The sequence below is a fragment of the Danio rerio genome, chromosome 4 (genome assembly GCF_049306965.1).
Source record: "Danio rerio strain Tuebingen ecotype United States chromosome 4, GRCz12tu, whole genome shotgun sequence".
NCBI lineage: Eukaryota > Metazoa > Chordata > Actinopteri > Cypriniformes > Danionidae > Danio > Danio rerio.
The window spans coordinates 70,427,501-70,444,371 of NC_133179.1; the positions used below are offsets into that span (position 1 = coordinate 70,427,501).

The 16,871-nt window shown below is 42.0% G+C and overlaps 1 protein-coding gene across 3 annotated transcripts in view; it reads left to right on the forward strand.

Annotated features, from left to right (window-relative positions):
* LOC100005516 (NLR family CARD domain-containing protein 3) overlaps window positions 1-16,871 on the forward strand; it is a 25,779-nt gene that overhangs the window by 646 nt on the left and 8,262 nt on the right. For 2 of the 3 annotated variants that reach the window (XM_073948366.1, XM_073948368.1), the window contains exons 2-5: window positions 6,844-7,029; window positions 8,083-9,919; window positions 12,915-13,088; window positions 13,867-14,040. In XM_073948366.1, coding sequence (XP_073804467.1) covers window positions 9,084-9,919; window positions 12,915-13,088; window positions 13,867-14,040 — 1,184 coding nt within the window. In that variant the 5' untranslated portion in view covers window positions 6,844-7,029; window positions 8,083-9,083. The remainder of the gene's footprint in view (window positions 1-6,843; window positions 7,030-8,082; window positions 9,920-12,914; window positions 13,089-13,866; window positions 14,041-16,871) is intronic. The other variant, XM_073948367.1, reaches the window with a different exon arrangement.

Below are 16,871 nucleotides of genomic sequence, written 5' to 3' on the forward strand. Positions count from 1 at the left end.
GTGGGTATTATTGATTGGTATGATAGATTTTTTCTTTTTGTTTAGACCACATACAAAAACAGACAGCACTAGTAACACATTAAAAACAAAAATCAACAAACACATTGTTAATAATGTTTAAATTGACAGTCAAAATTAAATACAAAATTAATCGCATGAGAGATAAATGATCGGTCAAATCTGTTTTAGCTACTGGAACCCTTTACAAATATACAGAGGATAGTTTTTTCAGATGTAATATGATGGGTTTTCTTTAGCACCTGAATATAAACAAATAAGATAAACCAGGAAACTTCAGCCCTGATACATTGCTGCATTTATTTACAACCTTTGCTAGCTATTTTGTTCGACGTTTAAAGAGTGTGTGCTGTGTGTTCATGCTGATGACTCCACACACTCTTGATTTCTGCTTTGGTTTGACAGGGAAACATCAGCAAGGCTTTAATACGTTGTGTTTTATTAGACTGCACAGAGCAGCATTATAACTGAAGTCTAAAATGTATTTAGTCTGATAAAATGGCTCGGCTTCTTCTCCACGTGTTCACGAGCTGAAGAACTGGAAGTGGTGGACTGTGGCATAATAAAAGCTCTGCTGTTTCGTGCCGCCTCATGCTTTAGCATTTCTCTTGTTTCACTTCAACACCCTTAAGACTCGTACACACCGGGATGCTTTGTGTTTGCGTTTATGGTCAGCGCTTTTCGACATGTTTTTCCGAATTTAAAACCAATCGATTTTCACTGGCGTTGAATAGAAGTATATGCTAAATCACTCCTTGAAGTTAGATGGCGCTACACAACTTTAAGCTACTGACACCCGCTTGTAACACCGAAGTTGACGCGCTTGTTGTTTTTGCTGTGTTCACGGCAGACGCGGATAAATCGCGCTATTCGCGCGTAAATAGCCGCGTGAACATTTGAGTTTACTCGCTTCATTCGCGCGTCAACCCCCGCTTCATTCGCGCGTCAAATCCGCTTCAATCGCGTGTCAAATTCACTTCAAAACAGATGCGGATTCGCATGATGGGCAGGGCTTCTGTCTGCCCGGTGACTCTAGCTTCATAGCTAAATGGCTAACATGGATTTTATTAAGAAAATAACAGTGTTTATGTGCTTTATGGAGACTGAAAAACAGCGTCGATATGTTTAGGGCCGTGTCTGAGTCCACTGCATCCTTTCAGAGGTGCCTCCAGCTCTGTGAGCTCATACCCTCCTCCAGAAACTGAACCTGGATGACGGAGACTTTCAGCGGTGCCTCTGACTGAGCCAAGCCCAGTTTGATGACTTGGTGTCGGTGTCGCCTGGAGGATTTCCCACAGGACACCATCAACAGGTTCTACATCACAATCACGCCCCCACAAGAGCAAGCTTCTGATTGGTTAACGCGGCGCGAATGTCCGCTGAAGTTCAGATTTTCGAACTCGAGAGATTCGCACGAAACGCTCGTTAAGCGCGTCAAACGCTCAATTCGCCTCACCTGTATCGCGCTATTCGCACCTCGCAATTGGCGTCATTCGCTCCGCGCCATTCACGTATCGCGCCGCAGGATGTCTATTCGCGCATTTGCATTGACTTAACATGTAAATCACTCGTGCTTGACGTGTGTTCCGCGTCTGGTGTGAACGCAGCATTAAAGTTACTGGCGATTCGAACAAGCATGGATGGTTCAAGTAGCAGCTCCAGCTCTAGCGATGAAGAAATGATTATTGTTCACCAGTGCAATAAGCAGCTCCATGTTCATATCGCCTCTGGGCATCTTCTTCAATGTGCGCTCGCATTGAGTTTTGCGCTTGAGCGCCTCCGAGTGCTGTCTACTGCAACTTTAGCAGCTCCGTGCACTAAACAAAAGTGCCAATCCGATTGGAAGAGGTTTTGACGCTGTGCAACAAAAAAAAAAACAAGCATAAGTCATTTCTTTAAAAATGATGCCGTTTTGCGCAATAATGTGCACGATTACATTGGCAGCCTTTATTTAGTCACGAGGCGTTAAACATCAACAGAAAACATGAGCAAAAAGCGTATTTACTCTGCTTCATACTACCATGATTATAAGTGCTGAATATTTTACCCATCATCAACATGATTTTTGTAGGAGTCCCATAGGACAACGAAGACCACAATTCTCATGTTTCCACCAAGCGGCAAAACTCCCGCTCTCCCTCATTAAGCTAATACGGAAGTAACTGAAACTGCAATTCATCAATATTCCGCTAGTCCTGGCTCCATATAGAGCAAATTTCTATTGGACCCACTGTTAAAATGGCCAACAATACAGCAGAAAAAAAGATGTTTACAGCCTGGTACAAAGAACGATTTTGGTTCATATAGCTAATATTACCCTTCATGACAACTCTGAGGGGGGTGAATTTTTTTATTACTCATGCATTTCGTTTATATTAACTTATATTAAGTCTGCATAAGTAAGATGTGGCAACAGAAGGTGACAGCTAGGTCTCGCTGGTCGCCGTCACATCACCTCAACTGATTCCGGCTGATTAGCTGCTGAACTCTGTGCATACATTACATATACGGGATTTTTGTGTTGTTTTATGTGACTACACAGTCGGTTGCTTTATGGAATTATTTCCTACAATTGTCCGATGATCTGGCATGCTGTGTGCACTTAATTGTGCTCACAAACCATTCAAGTTGCCTCCATTTCCCAGGTGAGTGAAATTATATACTTATATGCCATCTCTACAAATGTATTTGTTTTTCTTACGATAATTTATCGTTTATACTTTACTTGAGACCTGTAATGCACTCCAGAATCTGACAGATTGATTAGCTGTAGGCTCTAGAACAGTCTTCTGAAGCGTTGTCATACAGTGTTATGCCTGGCGTTAGCCTTGCATTTACTAACACAGACTATATTTGAAGTATTTAGAAGTAATTCGGGTTTTCCTCCTTTGGAAAAACGTCTTAAGAACAATGTTTAGTGGCTCAGTGTATTACAGCAGTGTTTTTACAAGTCTAAACCCTTTATTGATATAGTATACAACCAAGCACAAGTGGTCAGAACACAAACGAGTCTCAGGTAATGAAGTATTAAGCATTTTACCCTAAGAAAAGCCCATCTGAGCAAATTGCTAGCAGGCATCTGTAGCATTTCTCTTTGCGCTTTGTTTGGTTGCCCCCAGTTGGAGCGATGACGCGCGAACAAAATGGCGCCGGTTGGCCACGCCTACTTGTTGCTACATTTGTGCTCTTCAGAAACCTATGGGTGACGTCATGGATACTACGTCCATATCATTTACAGTGTGTGGATTCCACACTCACTGCGTCATCAAAATACGCATTTGTTTGTCGTGAATACACGCCATCTAGTGGCGAAAATGACATAAATCAAATTAGTCAGTGATTGATCAACAAAACACGCCTTTGTTTAAATTACATACTGAGCTTTTAAATGTAGCTGCACACAGGGAGCCAGTGTTTGACTAGACACACCTTGTTTTGTTTTGTCAGTGTTATATAAGCTCTTTCAAACCTCCGGCTCCGCTCTTAAGCTTGAATTAATCCTACTGAGAGTTTGGTGAGGTGTACCTTCCCGTATATTTTATGATTGCTCTGTGACTCTAGTATGTACATTTATAATATCATATCATTCACCCATCATACACTGCTGTTTCCGTGTTCAAAGCAAGCTTAAGCCTGGTTTATACTTCTGCGTCAAGTGACCGGCGTAACCCACGGCGCATGCAATGCGGTAGCTGTGCATTTATACTTCTGCGCGCTGTCTCTGTCGGTCTGCATTAACACTTCCGAAACGCTAGTTGGCAGTGAGGTGTTAATGTTCCTCTGTGTCGAGTTTCTTCGCTTCTGTTTAGCTTTTCCTGAACACTTCCAGGTTGTACAAGTGGCTCAAACTCGCTCATTTTGAGGCAGGAACCGGCGGACGTGCAACAACTTTAACTATGAGGTAAACACAAAACAAAACTTTCCATCCGGAGCTCCTTAACGGGACTCCACACTTGTAAACAATCGCTTGCGCCATTCGCGCGGCTCTCGGTCCCGCCCAGACTCGTCAGCGCTACCAAGCCGACCAATCACAGAGCTTGCGCTACGCATTGTTGCGACGTGTAGTTACATTTTTTGAGAGGTGCACGTCAGTGACGCCGACGGCCACGGCGAAGGGCTATGCGTCAGCGCCGTAGCATACGCCGGCGTTTGACGCAGAAGTATAAATCAGCCTTTAGGAACTGTGAATGAACACTGCATTAGGTGCTGTAAAACTTTATTGTCTTGTTTTTTTCAGAATTAGATTTCCCTTACCTATATTATCAGTGCTGATGATGCACTATGTATTGCTTTTTAGGTTTTCAAAGTATTTTTATTATTGTCATGTTTTATGATAATTGTGTTAAGAAGTTGTAGCTTGTGGATTTTTTAGACTTTTATTATGAATCGTATTCAAAGAGTTCAATTTAGTCTAATCAGACCAAAGAATTTGGTTTCTTATGCCTAGTTCACACTAAAGGATTTTAAGCCTGATTTGAGCCTGATTTGGAAGTTAACGAGCTCGCCGACAGATCGGGCTGTGATCGGGAAGAAATCTGCGGGTGCTCGGCGCTCGCCGCTCTTTATGTGTGAACTACTGAGCAACGCATCAACGAGGCTCGCTGACGCGTCGCCGACACCTCGCAGACGGAAATCCAACATTCAGCATGCTAAATATTCCAGAGCAGTCGGCCGACACAACCCCACGTGTGGTCAGATGTAGTGACGAGCTACAGCCAATGAGAGAGCATATCAGCATGAGCTGAATGGCTGTGTGTTCAGGAGCTCAGCAGAAACATCTGTGATTGGTCAGAATGGGCATCAGCGCACTCGCTTCATTCTGCGTTAGCACAGACATGAGAGTAGGCTATATTAACAGTGGAACTAGAATTCTGTAACTATTAGAATTACCATACTGCTCATTCTGACCGTTCTCATATAAAACGCCATATTGTCACAACATATTTACATTCAAAGCTATTATTGAGATATTAAAATTAAGCTTTGAATGTCTGGCATCATATCTAATGACACCATTACCCTAAAAATATAATATTTTTTTGGTAATACAGCCTATAAATATGTAGTTAAGATACTAAAACACTTAAAGGCTTGGCTTTCATTTTCACTTTCAAACAGGAGCTATTTAACAGCACAGAATATGCTGTTTTGAAAGATATCTGAGGTAAATTGATGTTTTTGCCATCAGAAAGTTTTGTTTATGTTAGCAGGAAGTTGCCAGGCAAGAAAATGCACACATATTTAAAGTCACAGCGAAAAGTATCAGACATGCATGCAGTCATTTTGACCAATATGGTAATTTAAGGCAGAAATGCTCAGTTCTTTACTGTTTTGTAATAAAAAAAATAACAATGTCAGAAAGAAATACACTGATAGTTAGAAAACGGCAGGGTGTTATAAATATGTTAGTTTTATTTCAAAGAGTTATAAAATTACAAAAATTAAAAACTCTCTGTGTATCTATCCACTCAAACCTTGCAGATGAGTGATTAATCCGCTGATAAATCAGCTGATTTGACGATGTTTTTAAATGCTTTCTCCAAAGCTTGAAACGCTGTCAGTGATGTCATCAGCACACAAGCAGCCAATAGTGTTCAGCTTTTTTCTGACGACTCCTCCCTCAAATTTTCATTGGCTGTGGTTTGGTAGCTTGAATGAGCTGATGGGGAATGAGATGTTGCCAGATCATGTAGTGTGTGACCCCCCTCTTGTGGATCGTTCACGGAGTGTTGCGTAGTGTGAACACCACAGAGATCAAAAGACACAAAGTCAAGTCATGTAGTGTGAACAGCACAGCGATCTGCTGATGTTTAAAATCCTGTAGTGTGAACTAGGCTTTATGGTCTGAGAGTCCTTCAGATGCCTTTAGGCAAATTCCAGGCGGGGAGTGTCTTCCGTCTGGCCACTCTACCATACAGGCCTGATTGGTGGATTGCTGCACAGATGGTTGTCCTTCTGTAAGGTTCTCCTCTCTCCACAGAAGAACGCTGGAGCTTAGACAGAGTGACCATCAGGTTATTGATCAACTTCCAGACTAAGGCCCTTTTCCCTGATCACTCAGCTTAGTCGGACGGCCAGCTCTAGGAAGAGTCCTGGTGGTTCCAAACATCTTCCACTTACAGATGATAAAGGCTGCTGTGATCATTGGAAATTTCAGAGTAGCAGAAATGTTTCTGTAACCTTCCCCACCCTTGTGCCTTGAGACAATCCTGTCTCTGAGGTCTACAAACAATTCCTTTGTCTTCATGCTTGGTTTATGCTTTGACATGCACTGTCAACCCTGGGACCTTATATAGACAGGTGTATGCCTTTTTAAATCATGTCCAATCAACTGAATTGACCGAAGGTGAACTCCAATGAAGCTGCTGAAAAATCTCAAGAATGATCAGTGGAAACAGAATGTACCTGAGCTCAATTTAGAGCTTCACGCTAAAGGCTGTGAATACTGATGTACATGTGATTTTTTAGGTTTTTTATTTTTAATAAATTTGCAACAATCTCAAAAACTCTTTTTTCACCTTTGTGTTATAGGGTATTGTGTGTAGAATGTTGAGAAAATAAATGAGTTTTCATTTTGGAATAAGGCTGTAACATAAATAATTGTGGAAATAGTGAAGCACTACTTTCCAGATGCACTGTATTGAATTATTGAATTGCGGCAAGACTAGAGTAGCGCTGTCAATTAATTAATTAGTCTACAGATACCACATTAAACTAATAAGAGTAATTAAAATAGGCCTTTGGTACAGTGAAATGCCGATATCATCTTGTGACAAATTGACAATAAAGAAAGTCATGTGAAATGTCATCTTTTTGTTCTTTCAGAATTGAAATTACCATTGCAGCACTGAAGAACACTTTCTCTAAATTGAGCCTCAACATGGACAAAAAGGAGGAGGATGTTGTTCAGTATCAGAAAAACAAAGAGTCTTCACCAGAGTCCAGCAGTGTGAAGAGCGACGAATCCTTAAGTCAAACACTCAGTGATGAAGGATCCACCTGTGTACCCAGGTGAGTGTGACTTTGGTGTGTTTATACTGGTTTTTGGTTCTTTATAAGGACGAAATTTCATATAGTGACACGGGTGTTATCAAAATGATTATAACTTTGTGGTAATTTATGAAAAACTGTTAAAAATTATATCTTTTTTACAATCAAAATTTGCCACAGTTTTGCTGTTAGGGTTGGCCTAGGGTTCGCCGTAGCTGACGTGCACCTCTCAAAAAATGTAACTACACGTCACAACAACGCATAGCGCAAGCTCTGTGATTGGTCGGCTTGGTAGCGCTGACGAGTCGGGGCAGGACCGAGAGCCGCGCGAATGGCGCGAGCGATTGTTTACAAGTGTGGAGTCCCGTTAAGGAGCTCCGGATGGATAGTTTGGTTTTGTGTTTACCTCATAGTTAAAGTTGTTGCACGTCCGCCGGTTCCTGCCTCAAAACGAGCGAGTTTGAGCCACTTGTACAACCAGGAAATGTTCAGGAAACGCAAAAAAGCAGCGAAGAAACTCGACACATAGAAAGATTTACACCTCACTGCCAACTAGCGTTTCGGAAGTGTTAATGCAGACCAACAGAGACCGCATGCAGAAGTATAAATGCACAGCCACGCTCGTTGCATGCACCGTGTGTTACGCCGGTCACTTGACGCAGAAGTATAAATCAGGCTTTAGTCCCGTATGGTTGCGGGGTCGGCTCTTTGGAACAAGTCCTCCATTTAGACTTGTCCATACAATAACGACTTTTTTTACACCTTCCGGCCGGCCTGTCGTCTGGGCCTGTCACCCTCATACACTCATACACTACAGACAATTTAGCCTACCCAATTCAGCATGTCTTTGGACGCGAACGCAGGGAGAACATGCAAACTCCTCACAGAAATGCCAACTGAGCTGAGGTTCAAACCAGCGACCTTCTTGCTGTGAGGTGACAGCACTACCTACTGCGCCACTGCTTCGCCCCTTGTTCTAGCACATATGTGAGTTTTTATTTTCGCCTCTAGTCACAGTGCCCATGATCTAATTAACTCTTTGTCTTGTTCTTTTTGATTCTGTTGTGGGGATAGAGATGATCAAGATTCTCGCTTGCCAGTAGGTGAACTACAGAGAGTCAAAGACCAACACAAAACCATCGCGAAGAGCAAGTATGAGAGATTATTTGAGATCATCAATGTGCAAAGGAATCAAACTCTCCTGAACAAGGGCTTCACACAGTTCTACATCATAGAAAGAGAGAGTGAAGGAGTAAATGATGAACATGAGTTTTTACGCATGGAGAGATTACCAAGACTACAACGCTCACAAGACAATCCAGTCTGTGGCAATGGCATCTTGAAACACCCACCCGACCCAGAACTTGATGAGAAGGACCAGATCAAGACGGTTCTTACCAAAGGCATCGCTGGGATTGGAAAAACCGTCTCTGTGCAGAAGTTCGTTCTGGAGTGGAGTGAAGGTAAAGCCAATCAGGATGTAGATTTTGTGTTCGTGCTTCCATTTCGAGAGCTGAACTTGATCAAAAATTATCAGTACAGTCTTCACAGACTTTTACTCGAGTTTCATCCCGAACTTGAGGATCTGGAGCCTAAGATTTATGAGCAATGTAGAGTTGTGTTCATCTTTGATGGTTTGGATGAAAGCAGAATCACACTGAAGTTTTCAGAGGATGAGAAAGTTTGCGACGTGAATGAATCTTCATCAGTTGGTGTGTTGATATCAAGCATCCTCAAAGGAGATCTGCTTCCATCTGCTCTCATCTGGATCACCTCCAGACCAGCATCAACCAGTCAGATCCCCTCCAAATACATCAACCGTTTGACAGAGATTCAAGGATTCACTGATCCTCAGAAGGAGGAATATTTCAGGAAGAGAATCAGTGATGAAGATCAAGCCGACAGAATCGTCTCCCACATCAGAAGAGCAAATAGCCTCCACATCATGTGCCACATACCCATCTTCTGCTGGATATCTGCCACTGTGGTTCAGAAGCTCCTGGAAGAAGATCGGAGTGCAGAAATCCCTCAAACTCTGACTGAAATGTTCATCAAATTCCTGCTAATTCAACAAGATGAACCAGAAGCATGAAGAGAGAGATCCTGAGAAACTCCGGCAGTCCAACAGAGATGTGATGGTGAAGATTGCCAAACTGGCTTTCAAACAGCTGATCAAGGGCAATGTGATGTTCTACGAGGAGGACTTGATTGAGAGTGGCATAGATGTCAGCGAAACCTCGGGTTGTTCTTGGATCTGCCCTGAGATCCTTCAGGAGGAATCTGTCCTTCATCTGAGGAAAGTCTACAGCTTCATCCATCTGAGCTTTCAGGAGTTTTTGGCTGCCTTCTATATTTTACACTCCTACCTAACGAGAAACATGGAGGACATGGACTGTTTTCTAGACGAGAGAAACAAGGTCAAACTGAGTCGATCGAAAATCAGTTTGTTCCTGCTACTAAAATTAGTTGTTTCCAAAACCCTTCATACTGAAAGTGGACTCCTGGATCTTTTCGTGCGTTTCCTGTTGGCCATTGCGCAGGAGTACAATCAGATCCTTTTAAAGGATCTACTGCCACGCACAGAGTACAGCTCAAGTACTATCAGGGATTTTCTCCGACACATCAAATCCCTAATGACAGGATATTACTGTATTTCTGACAACAAATCCATGAGTCTGTTCTTCTGTCTGTTGGAAATGAATGATCAGAGTCTATACACGGATGTTGAGAAGCTTGTGAAATCAGGGGAACGTTCAAAGAACAGACAGTCTCAGGCTGTCTTCTCAGCAGTAGGCTACATGCTTCAGACGTCTGGGGACGTGCTGGATGAGTTCGAGCTCATGAAATATGACGTATTAGATGATGATCGGAAGAGACTGCTACCAGCTGTGGTGAACAGCAGAAAAGCTCTGTAAGTATTTGAGTACAAACACATGAGTACAGCTCTGGTAAAAAAAATAGTTAGTAGAAATTGAAGTTGAAGAGAGATGAATGAAGTTAATTTCTAAACTAGTTTCGAGGGGATCATGTCCTTATGATTGACCATGACTGGTCCCGCATTATCTAACACATGATTCACCAGTCAGATGATTAATAGCACACTATAAATACCCAGAATTTCTTAGCTCACTTATCTTCGTCTTGAAGAATCCCCTCTTCCACCCCTACTCTCCCCCTCTTTTCCTCGATAGGGCGGCACAGTGGTAAGCAGTGTTGTTTCACAGCAAGAACATCACTGGATCAAGTCCTTACCAGGCCAGTCGACGTTTCTGTGTAGAGTTTACATGTTCTCCCAATACTCACATGGGTTTTCCCAAGGTTCCCTGGTTTCTTCCCACCGGTGAATTGACGTAACCAGATTGCCACTATAGATGAGCTCAGCTGTATAACTCTCCGTAGCAATCCCTATAATCTGTCATAAGACATAACTAACCAGGGGAGTTCTCGAGACCTACCTGAGCTCAAACTCCCCTCTTGCCCTTCAAATGGGAGGGAGCCCCAGGCTCGAGGATCTTCTGAGCTCAGGGCTCTCTCCCGGGACAGCAAGCCCAACATGCTTTATAATCAATCATCAGCTAAGTGTGAACTCTTAAAAGGAGAGTAGGATCAGGAAAGGTCCACGAGCGCCTGAAGCATATTGATGCACTATGTTAGCACACTAACTGCTAGGCTATTGCCACTGACAATCTAGGCTAGTTTTACCAGCAGATGACGGTCTAGGCCAGGGGTCACCAATCTCGTTCATTGAGGTCCAGTGCACTGCAGGGTTTATCTCCAACTTGCCTCAACACACCTGCCTGGGTGTTTCAAGTATACCTAGTAAGACCTTGATTAGCTTGTTCTGGTGTGTTTGATTAGGGTTGGAGCTAAAATCTGCAGGACACCAGACCTCTCTATGCTAGTAACCGCAGAGGGTGCGCTAGGCTAGTTTCTAACAGTAAATAGCACTCTAGGCAAGTTGTTTACTGCAAATAGCACTCTAGGCCAGTTTGTAACAACAGATGACACTCCAAGTTAGTTCCATTAACAGCAGAAGATGGTCTAGGCTAGATTGTAACTGCATATGACACTCCAAGTTAGTTTAATTAACAGTAAATGGCGCTCTAGGTTGGTCTTTAACAGCAGATGACGGTCTAGGCTAGTTTTTAACTAAATATGACACTGCAAGTTAGTTTCATTAACAGTAAATGGTGCTCTAGGCCAGTTTTTAACAGCAAATAATGGTCTAGGCTAGTTTTTAACTAAATATGACACTGCAAGTTAGTTTCATTAACAGTAAATGGTGCTCTAGGCCAGTTTTTAACAGCAAATAATGGCCTAGGCTAGTTTTTAACTAAATATGACACTGCAAGTTAGTTTCATTAACAGTAAATGGTGCTCTAGGCCAGTTTTTAACAGCAGATTACGGTCTAGGCTAGTTTTTAACAGCAGATTATGGTCTAGGCTAGTTTTTAACAGCAGATAGTGCTCGAGGCTAGTTTTTTAACAGCAGATGGGGCTTGAGGCTTGTTTTGAACAGCAGATGGCGCTCTAGGCTAGTTTTGAACAGCAGATGGTGCTCTAGGTTAGTAACATTAACAGCAAATGGTGCTCTAGGCTAGTTTTTAACAGCAGATTACGGTCTAGGCTAGTTTTTAACAGCAAATTATGATCTAGGCTAGTTTTTAACAGCAGATTATGATCTAGGCTAGTTTTTAACAGCAGATAGTGCTCGGGGCTAGTTTTTTAACAGCAGATGGGGCTTGAGAATTGTTTTGAACAGCAGATGGCTCTCTAGGCTAGTTTTGAACAGCAGATGGCTCTCTAGGCTAGTTTTGAACAGCAGATGGTGCTCTAGGTTAGTTACATTAACAGCAAATGGCGCTCTAGGCTAGTTTTTAACAGCAGATTACGGTCTAGGCTAGTTTTTAACAGCAGATAGTGCTCGAGGCTAGTTTTTTAACAGCAGGTGGGGCTTGAGGCTTGTTTTGAACAACAGATGGCGCTCTAGGCTAGTTTTGAACAGCAGATGGTGCTCTAGGCTAGTTTTAAACAGCATATGGCACTCTAGGCTAGTTTTGAACAGGAGATGGTGCTCTAGGTTAGTTACATTAACAGCAAATGGCGCTCTAGGCTAGTTTTTAACAGCAGATTACGGTCAAGGCTAGTTTTTAACAACAGATTATGGTCAAGGCTAGTTTTTACCAGCAGATGACAGCCTAGGCTAGTTTTTAACAGCAGAGGGTACTCTAGGCTAGTTTATAACAGTAGATAGAGCTTTAGGCTATTTGTTAACAGCAAATGGCAATTTAGGCTAGTTTGGCACAGCAGAGGACACTCCAGGTTAGTTTCATTAACAGTAAATGGCGCTCTAGGCTAGTTTTTAACAGCAGGTGATAGTCTAGGCTAGTTTTCAACAGCCAATGGTGGTCTAGACTAGTTTCTATTTGTTAGCAGCTAATGGCACTCTAAGCTAGTCTGTAACAGTAGACACTCCAGGTTAGTCTTATTAACATTAGATGGCAGGTAGGCTAGTTTTTGACAGCAGATAAATGATCTTGTGTGCTTAACAAACATCTGTACTCTGATTGCATCCAATTTTTTTAGAAAGACCACTTGTAAATAAAGTAATCATTAATAAAGTTAGAGAAGGTTTAAGTTAACAGTCAGAGTGTTCATGAGCTGTTTACATTAATTGTGTGACATAAAACAAAACTTACATGTCTCCAAACACACAAGTGCTCATCCTTGTGGTGTTTAAATGATAATCATGTTGAATCTGATGTGGACAGACGAATTGCTTGTCACTGGAGTTTGTTGCATCACTTCACATCAACCGTGTAACATCACACAAGGTGCGAAACTCTAAAAACAAGACTTTAACCACCAGTCTCCTTCTCACCGCACTATTTGATCTTGTGTTGTAGACTTGCTGGATGTTGCTTCTCTGATCAACAGTGTCCGAGTTTGGCTTCGGCTCTACAATCAGCAAACTCCCAACTAAGAGAGCTGGACCTGAGTAACAATGACCTGCAGGTTTCAGGGGTGAAGCTGATCTCTGCCGGACTGAAGAGTTCACACTGTCAACTCAACGTGCTGAGGTCTGATAGTCATACACTCCCTAGAAGAGATACACAATATTGTTTAAAAATATCAATTCCTGAACACAGACGTAGCATGTTTAAATGAAAGGAGAATCCTTGCTGTCTGTTTGAACCAAATGAAAGGCAATTTGTTATGATATATAACAATTTAACAAGGTAATATGTCAAAAGAAGGTGGTGACGCTAGTAAACCACTTAAAAATAATGTGTTATCCCTGCTGAAAAATCCAGCTTAAACCAGCCTAGGCTGGTTGGCTGGTTTTAGCTGGTCGACCAGCCTGGTTTTAGAGGGGTTTTGGCCATTTCCAGGCTGTTTTCCAGCCATTTCCAGCTTGGTCTTAGCTGGTCAGGCTGGAAAATGACCAGCTAAATCCATCTAAAACCAGCTTGACCAGCCTGGTTTAAGCTGGACATAGCTGGTTTTGGCTGGGCCCCCAACCTGGCTAGGCTGGTCAAGCTGGTTTTAGCTGGTCATCTCCCAGCCTGACCAGCTAAGATCAGGCTGGAAATGGCTGGGAACCAGTCTGGAAGTGGCCAAAACCCCTCTATAACCAGCCTGGTCGACCAGCTAAAACCAGCCAATCAGCCTATGCTGGTTTAAGCTGTTTTTTTCAGCAGGGATCCGATGAGTGTGATCCATTTGGTATTTTTTCCACTTTAAATAACCGTCAAATTCAAATCCCCCATGTTCATGACCTTCATCAGTCGTCATGCAAACAATAAATAAAACATAAATTTTGTCCTCATCCTCCTCATGTGTCATTCTCCATTATAGACTTGCTGGATGTCAACTCTCTGATCAGAGCTGTGAACGTTTGTCTTCAGCTCTACAATCTTCTAATTCACCACTGAGAGAGCTGGACCTGAGTAACAATGACCTGCAGGATTCAGGAGTCAAGCGGCTCTCTGCTGGACTGAAGAGTTCACACTGTCAACTCAACATATTGAGGTTCGACTTTCACCGCCGATACTGAAAATATATTTAAAGTTGGTCACTTGTTTACAATTTTCTGTATGGTTAACGGTGGACTGTGAGCTGTATAGACCAACTTTAGATACTATAAATACAATAAGGCAACATTTATTATCCTGGACCACAAAACTGACTTGTTTTGCATGGGTACCCTGCTGAAAAATCCAGCTTAAGCCAGCCTAGGCTGGTTGGTTGGTTTTAGCTGGTCGACCAGGCTGATTTTAGAGGAGTTTTGACCATTTCCAGCCTGGTCTTAGCTGGTCAGGCTGGAAACTGACCAGCAAAATCCAGCTAAAACCAGCTTGACCAGCCTGGTTTAAGCTGGATATAGCTGGTTTTGGCTGGGCTCCCAGCCTGGCTAGGCTGTTCAAGCTGGTTTTAGCTGGTCATCTCCCAGCCTGACCAGCTAAGACCAGGCTGGAAATGCCTGGAAACCAGCCTGGAAATGGCCAAAACCCCTCTAAAACCAGCCGGTTCGACCAGCTAAAACCAGCCAAACAGCCTAGGCTGGTTTAAGCTGTTTTTTTCAGCAGGGTATATTTTTGGCAGTAGTCAAAATATACACTGAATGAGTCAAAAATATACATTGTTCTCTTTCTTTTTTGTCTAATATTTTGTCTAATAAGTTATTAGAATGTCAAGTAAATATCGTGTTCCGTGTAGATATTTTATAAATGTCATACTGTAAACATGGCAAAACTTACGAATATGCATTTCTAAGAGCTTAATTGGGAAAACTTTTGAGATTTTCTCAGTACTAGATTTGTTTTTGGAATACTCAGATTCTAGATTATTATTATTTTCTCCAATTTTCATTGCCAGTCATAAGCCATCATTTGTTTTGGTTGAATTTGCCATTTCCACAACCATCGCAAAGAACCAGGGCCCGGTTTTTCGAAAGTAATCCGCTAGGATTTTGGATAAGGGATTGGATCAAATCTTGAAAATGGGTTTTTAAATACCCATAAATGGACGCTGTTTCCCAAACGAATTCTGTACACGCGATTTGAAGTGGCATAAAAGTGGACACTCTGGGTTTTGCGTGCGTTTTTGAACACATATTTACACAATAACAATTATAATAATATTTAAACATGGCGATCTTAGTGGGCTTTCGTTCAAACACAACAAATTTTGTCTTAAATTAGCATAACAAGTTAGGAAAGCTTAAGCCATCGTTTGTTTTGGTTTAGTTTGGATTTCCCACAACCATCGCAGAGCCCAGGGGATCAGAGAGAGACTCCACCTTGGCCTACCCTCATCCAGAATCTAGATATTTTAATAGCTCAGGCAAATATTAACTCTATCCTAACAAACCACACATCAGTGTATAGCTTTATTCTACTTTCACGTGATGTAAAAATCTCAATTCAAAGCAATCGACACTTATGACATGTTATGTGGTCCAGGGTCACATTTGTTAACATTAGCAAATGCATTAACTACAACTAAGAATGCATCTATTTGTCATATCTGTTAGGGTTAGTTGTTGGAAATTAACCTTATTTTAAATTACTTCCATTGAAACTAACAAAAAAGTTGGACTCCCTTTGTTACATTATAACTTAAACAAAAACAGCGGCAATAATTAAATCTGGTGTCGCTGCACAGTTTTTAAACACTTCTTTATGGAGACAGATTAGACTCAATAATAATTCACGCAAAAGACACGATGTACACATGCGTAGCCAAATTTACGTGCATAAAATTAAATTCATGTGCGTAAAATATTTATTTATATTAAAAAAAATTCATGTGCACAAAATAAAAATACATTTTCATAAAATACGTTTCACAAATGCAAAACATCATTTGCAAATGTATAAGAGTGTACAAAAAGTTTTGAATGTTTAAAAGTTGCGAGTTCATCCTGAATGAGAATGTGCTAATCCTCTTTCACGTACGACTCCCCCTGGAGACTTTGCTGGCAGAGTCAGGGCAACTCGTACCTTTCAGCCAATCAGAGGAGAGCTGTAGTCAAGGACACCCACTATGCACTCAATTTGCGCAGACTGTTCCTCTCCAGCATGGCGAATGGATAAAGCAGCAGTCGCAGTTACACTTTTTTTCATTTATTTACTTATTTGACCATAGCCTCACTCTCTTTATCCATTATTTTGCCGCAGCTCCGCTCTTCTTATTTATTGTCTCGCAGCCCCATGAGTAAAATGTTGCCTGAAGGGATTAAGTATAATTCCGGCCACACAAACATAACAGTACCATTGTGGTCCAGAGGTCAGCACGTTGGCTTGCCATGCTGTCGATCCGTGTTCGATCCCCACCTGAACCAGGCTGGTCACGCTGGTTTTAGCTGGATTTAGCTGGTCATTTTCCAGCCTGACCAGCTAAGACCAGGGTGGAAATGGCTGGAAACCAGCCTGAAAGTGGCCAAAACCCCTCTAAAACCAGCCTGGTCGACCAGCTAAAACCAGCCTAGGCTGGTTTAAGCTGGATTTTTTAGCAGGGATGTGATTGCGCGAGGCCAATAAAAGATCAAAACGTGACCTCTCTGTACAGGAATTAAAAATATGGAGCAATTTTCAGTTTCGCATCCTCTTGTTTCTCCTGCCCGATTTGGCAGCACCGCCCAACAGATTTTAACATGCTATTGATTTAGATTTTCGCATCCATTTAACACTTCCGCCAAATCAGCTGCAAAGAATTTTGTTATGTTTGTGGCAAAATGGGAACAAACTTAACCCAAGGGTGCTTTCACACCCGTGAATCGATTCAGTTGTTCCGAAACAGAGATTACAAATGTTACATTGTTGCTCTTGGAGCGGTTCGCTTTCACACTGCAAAGTTTC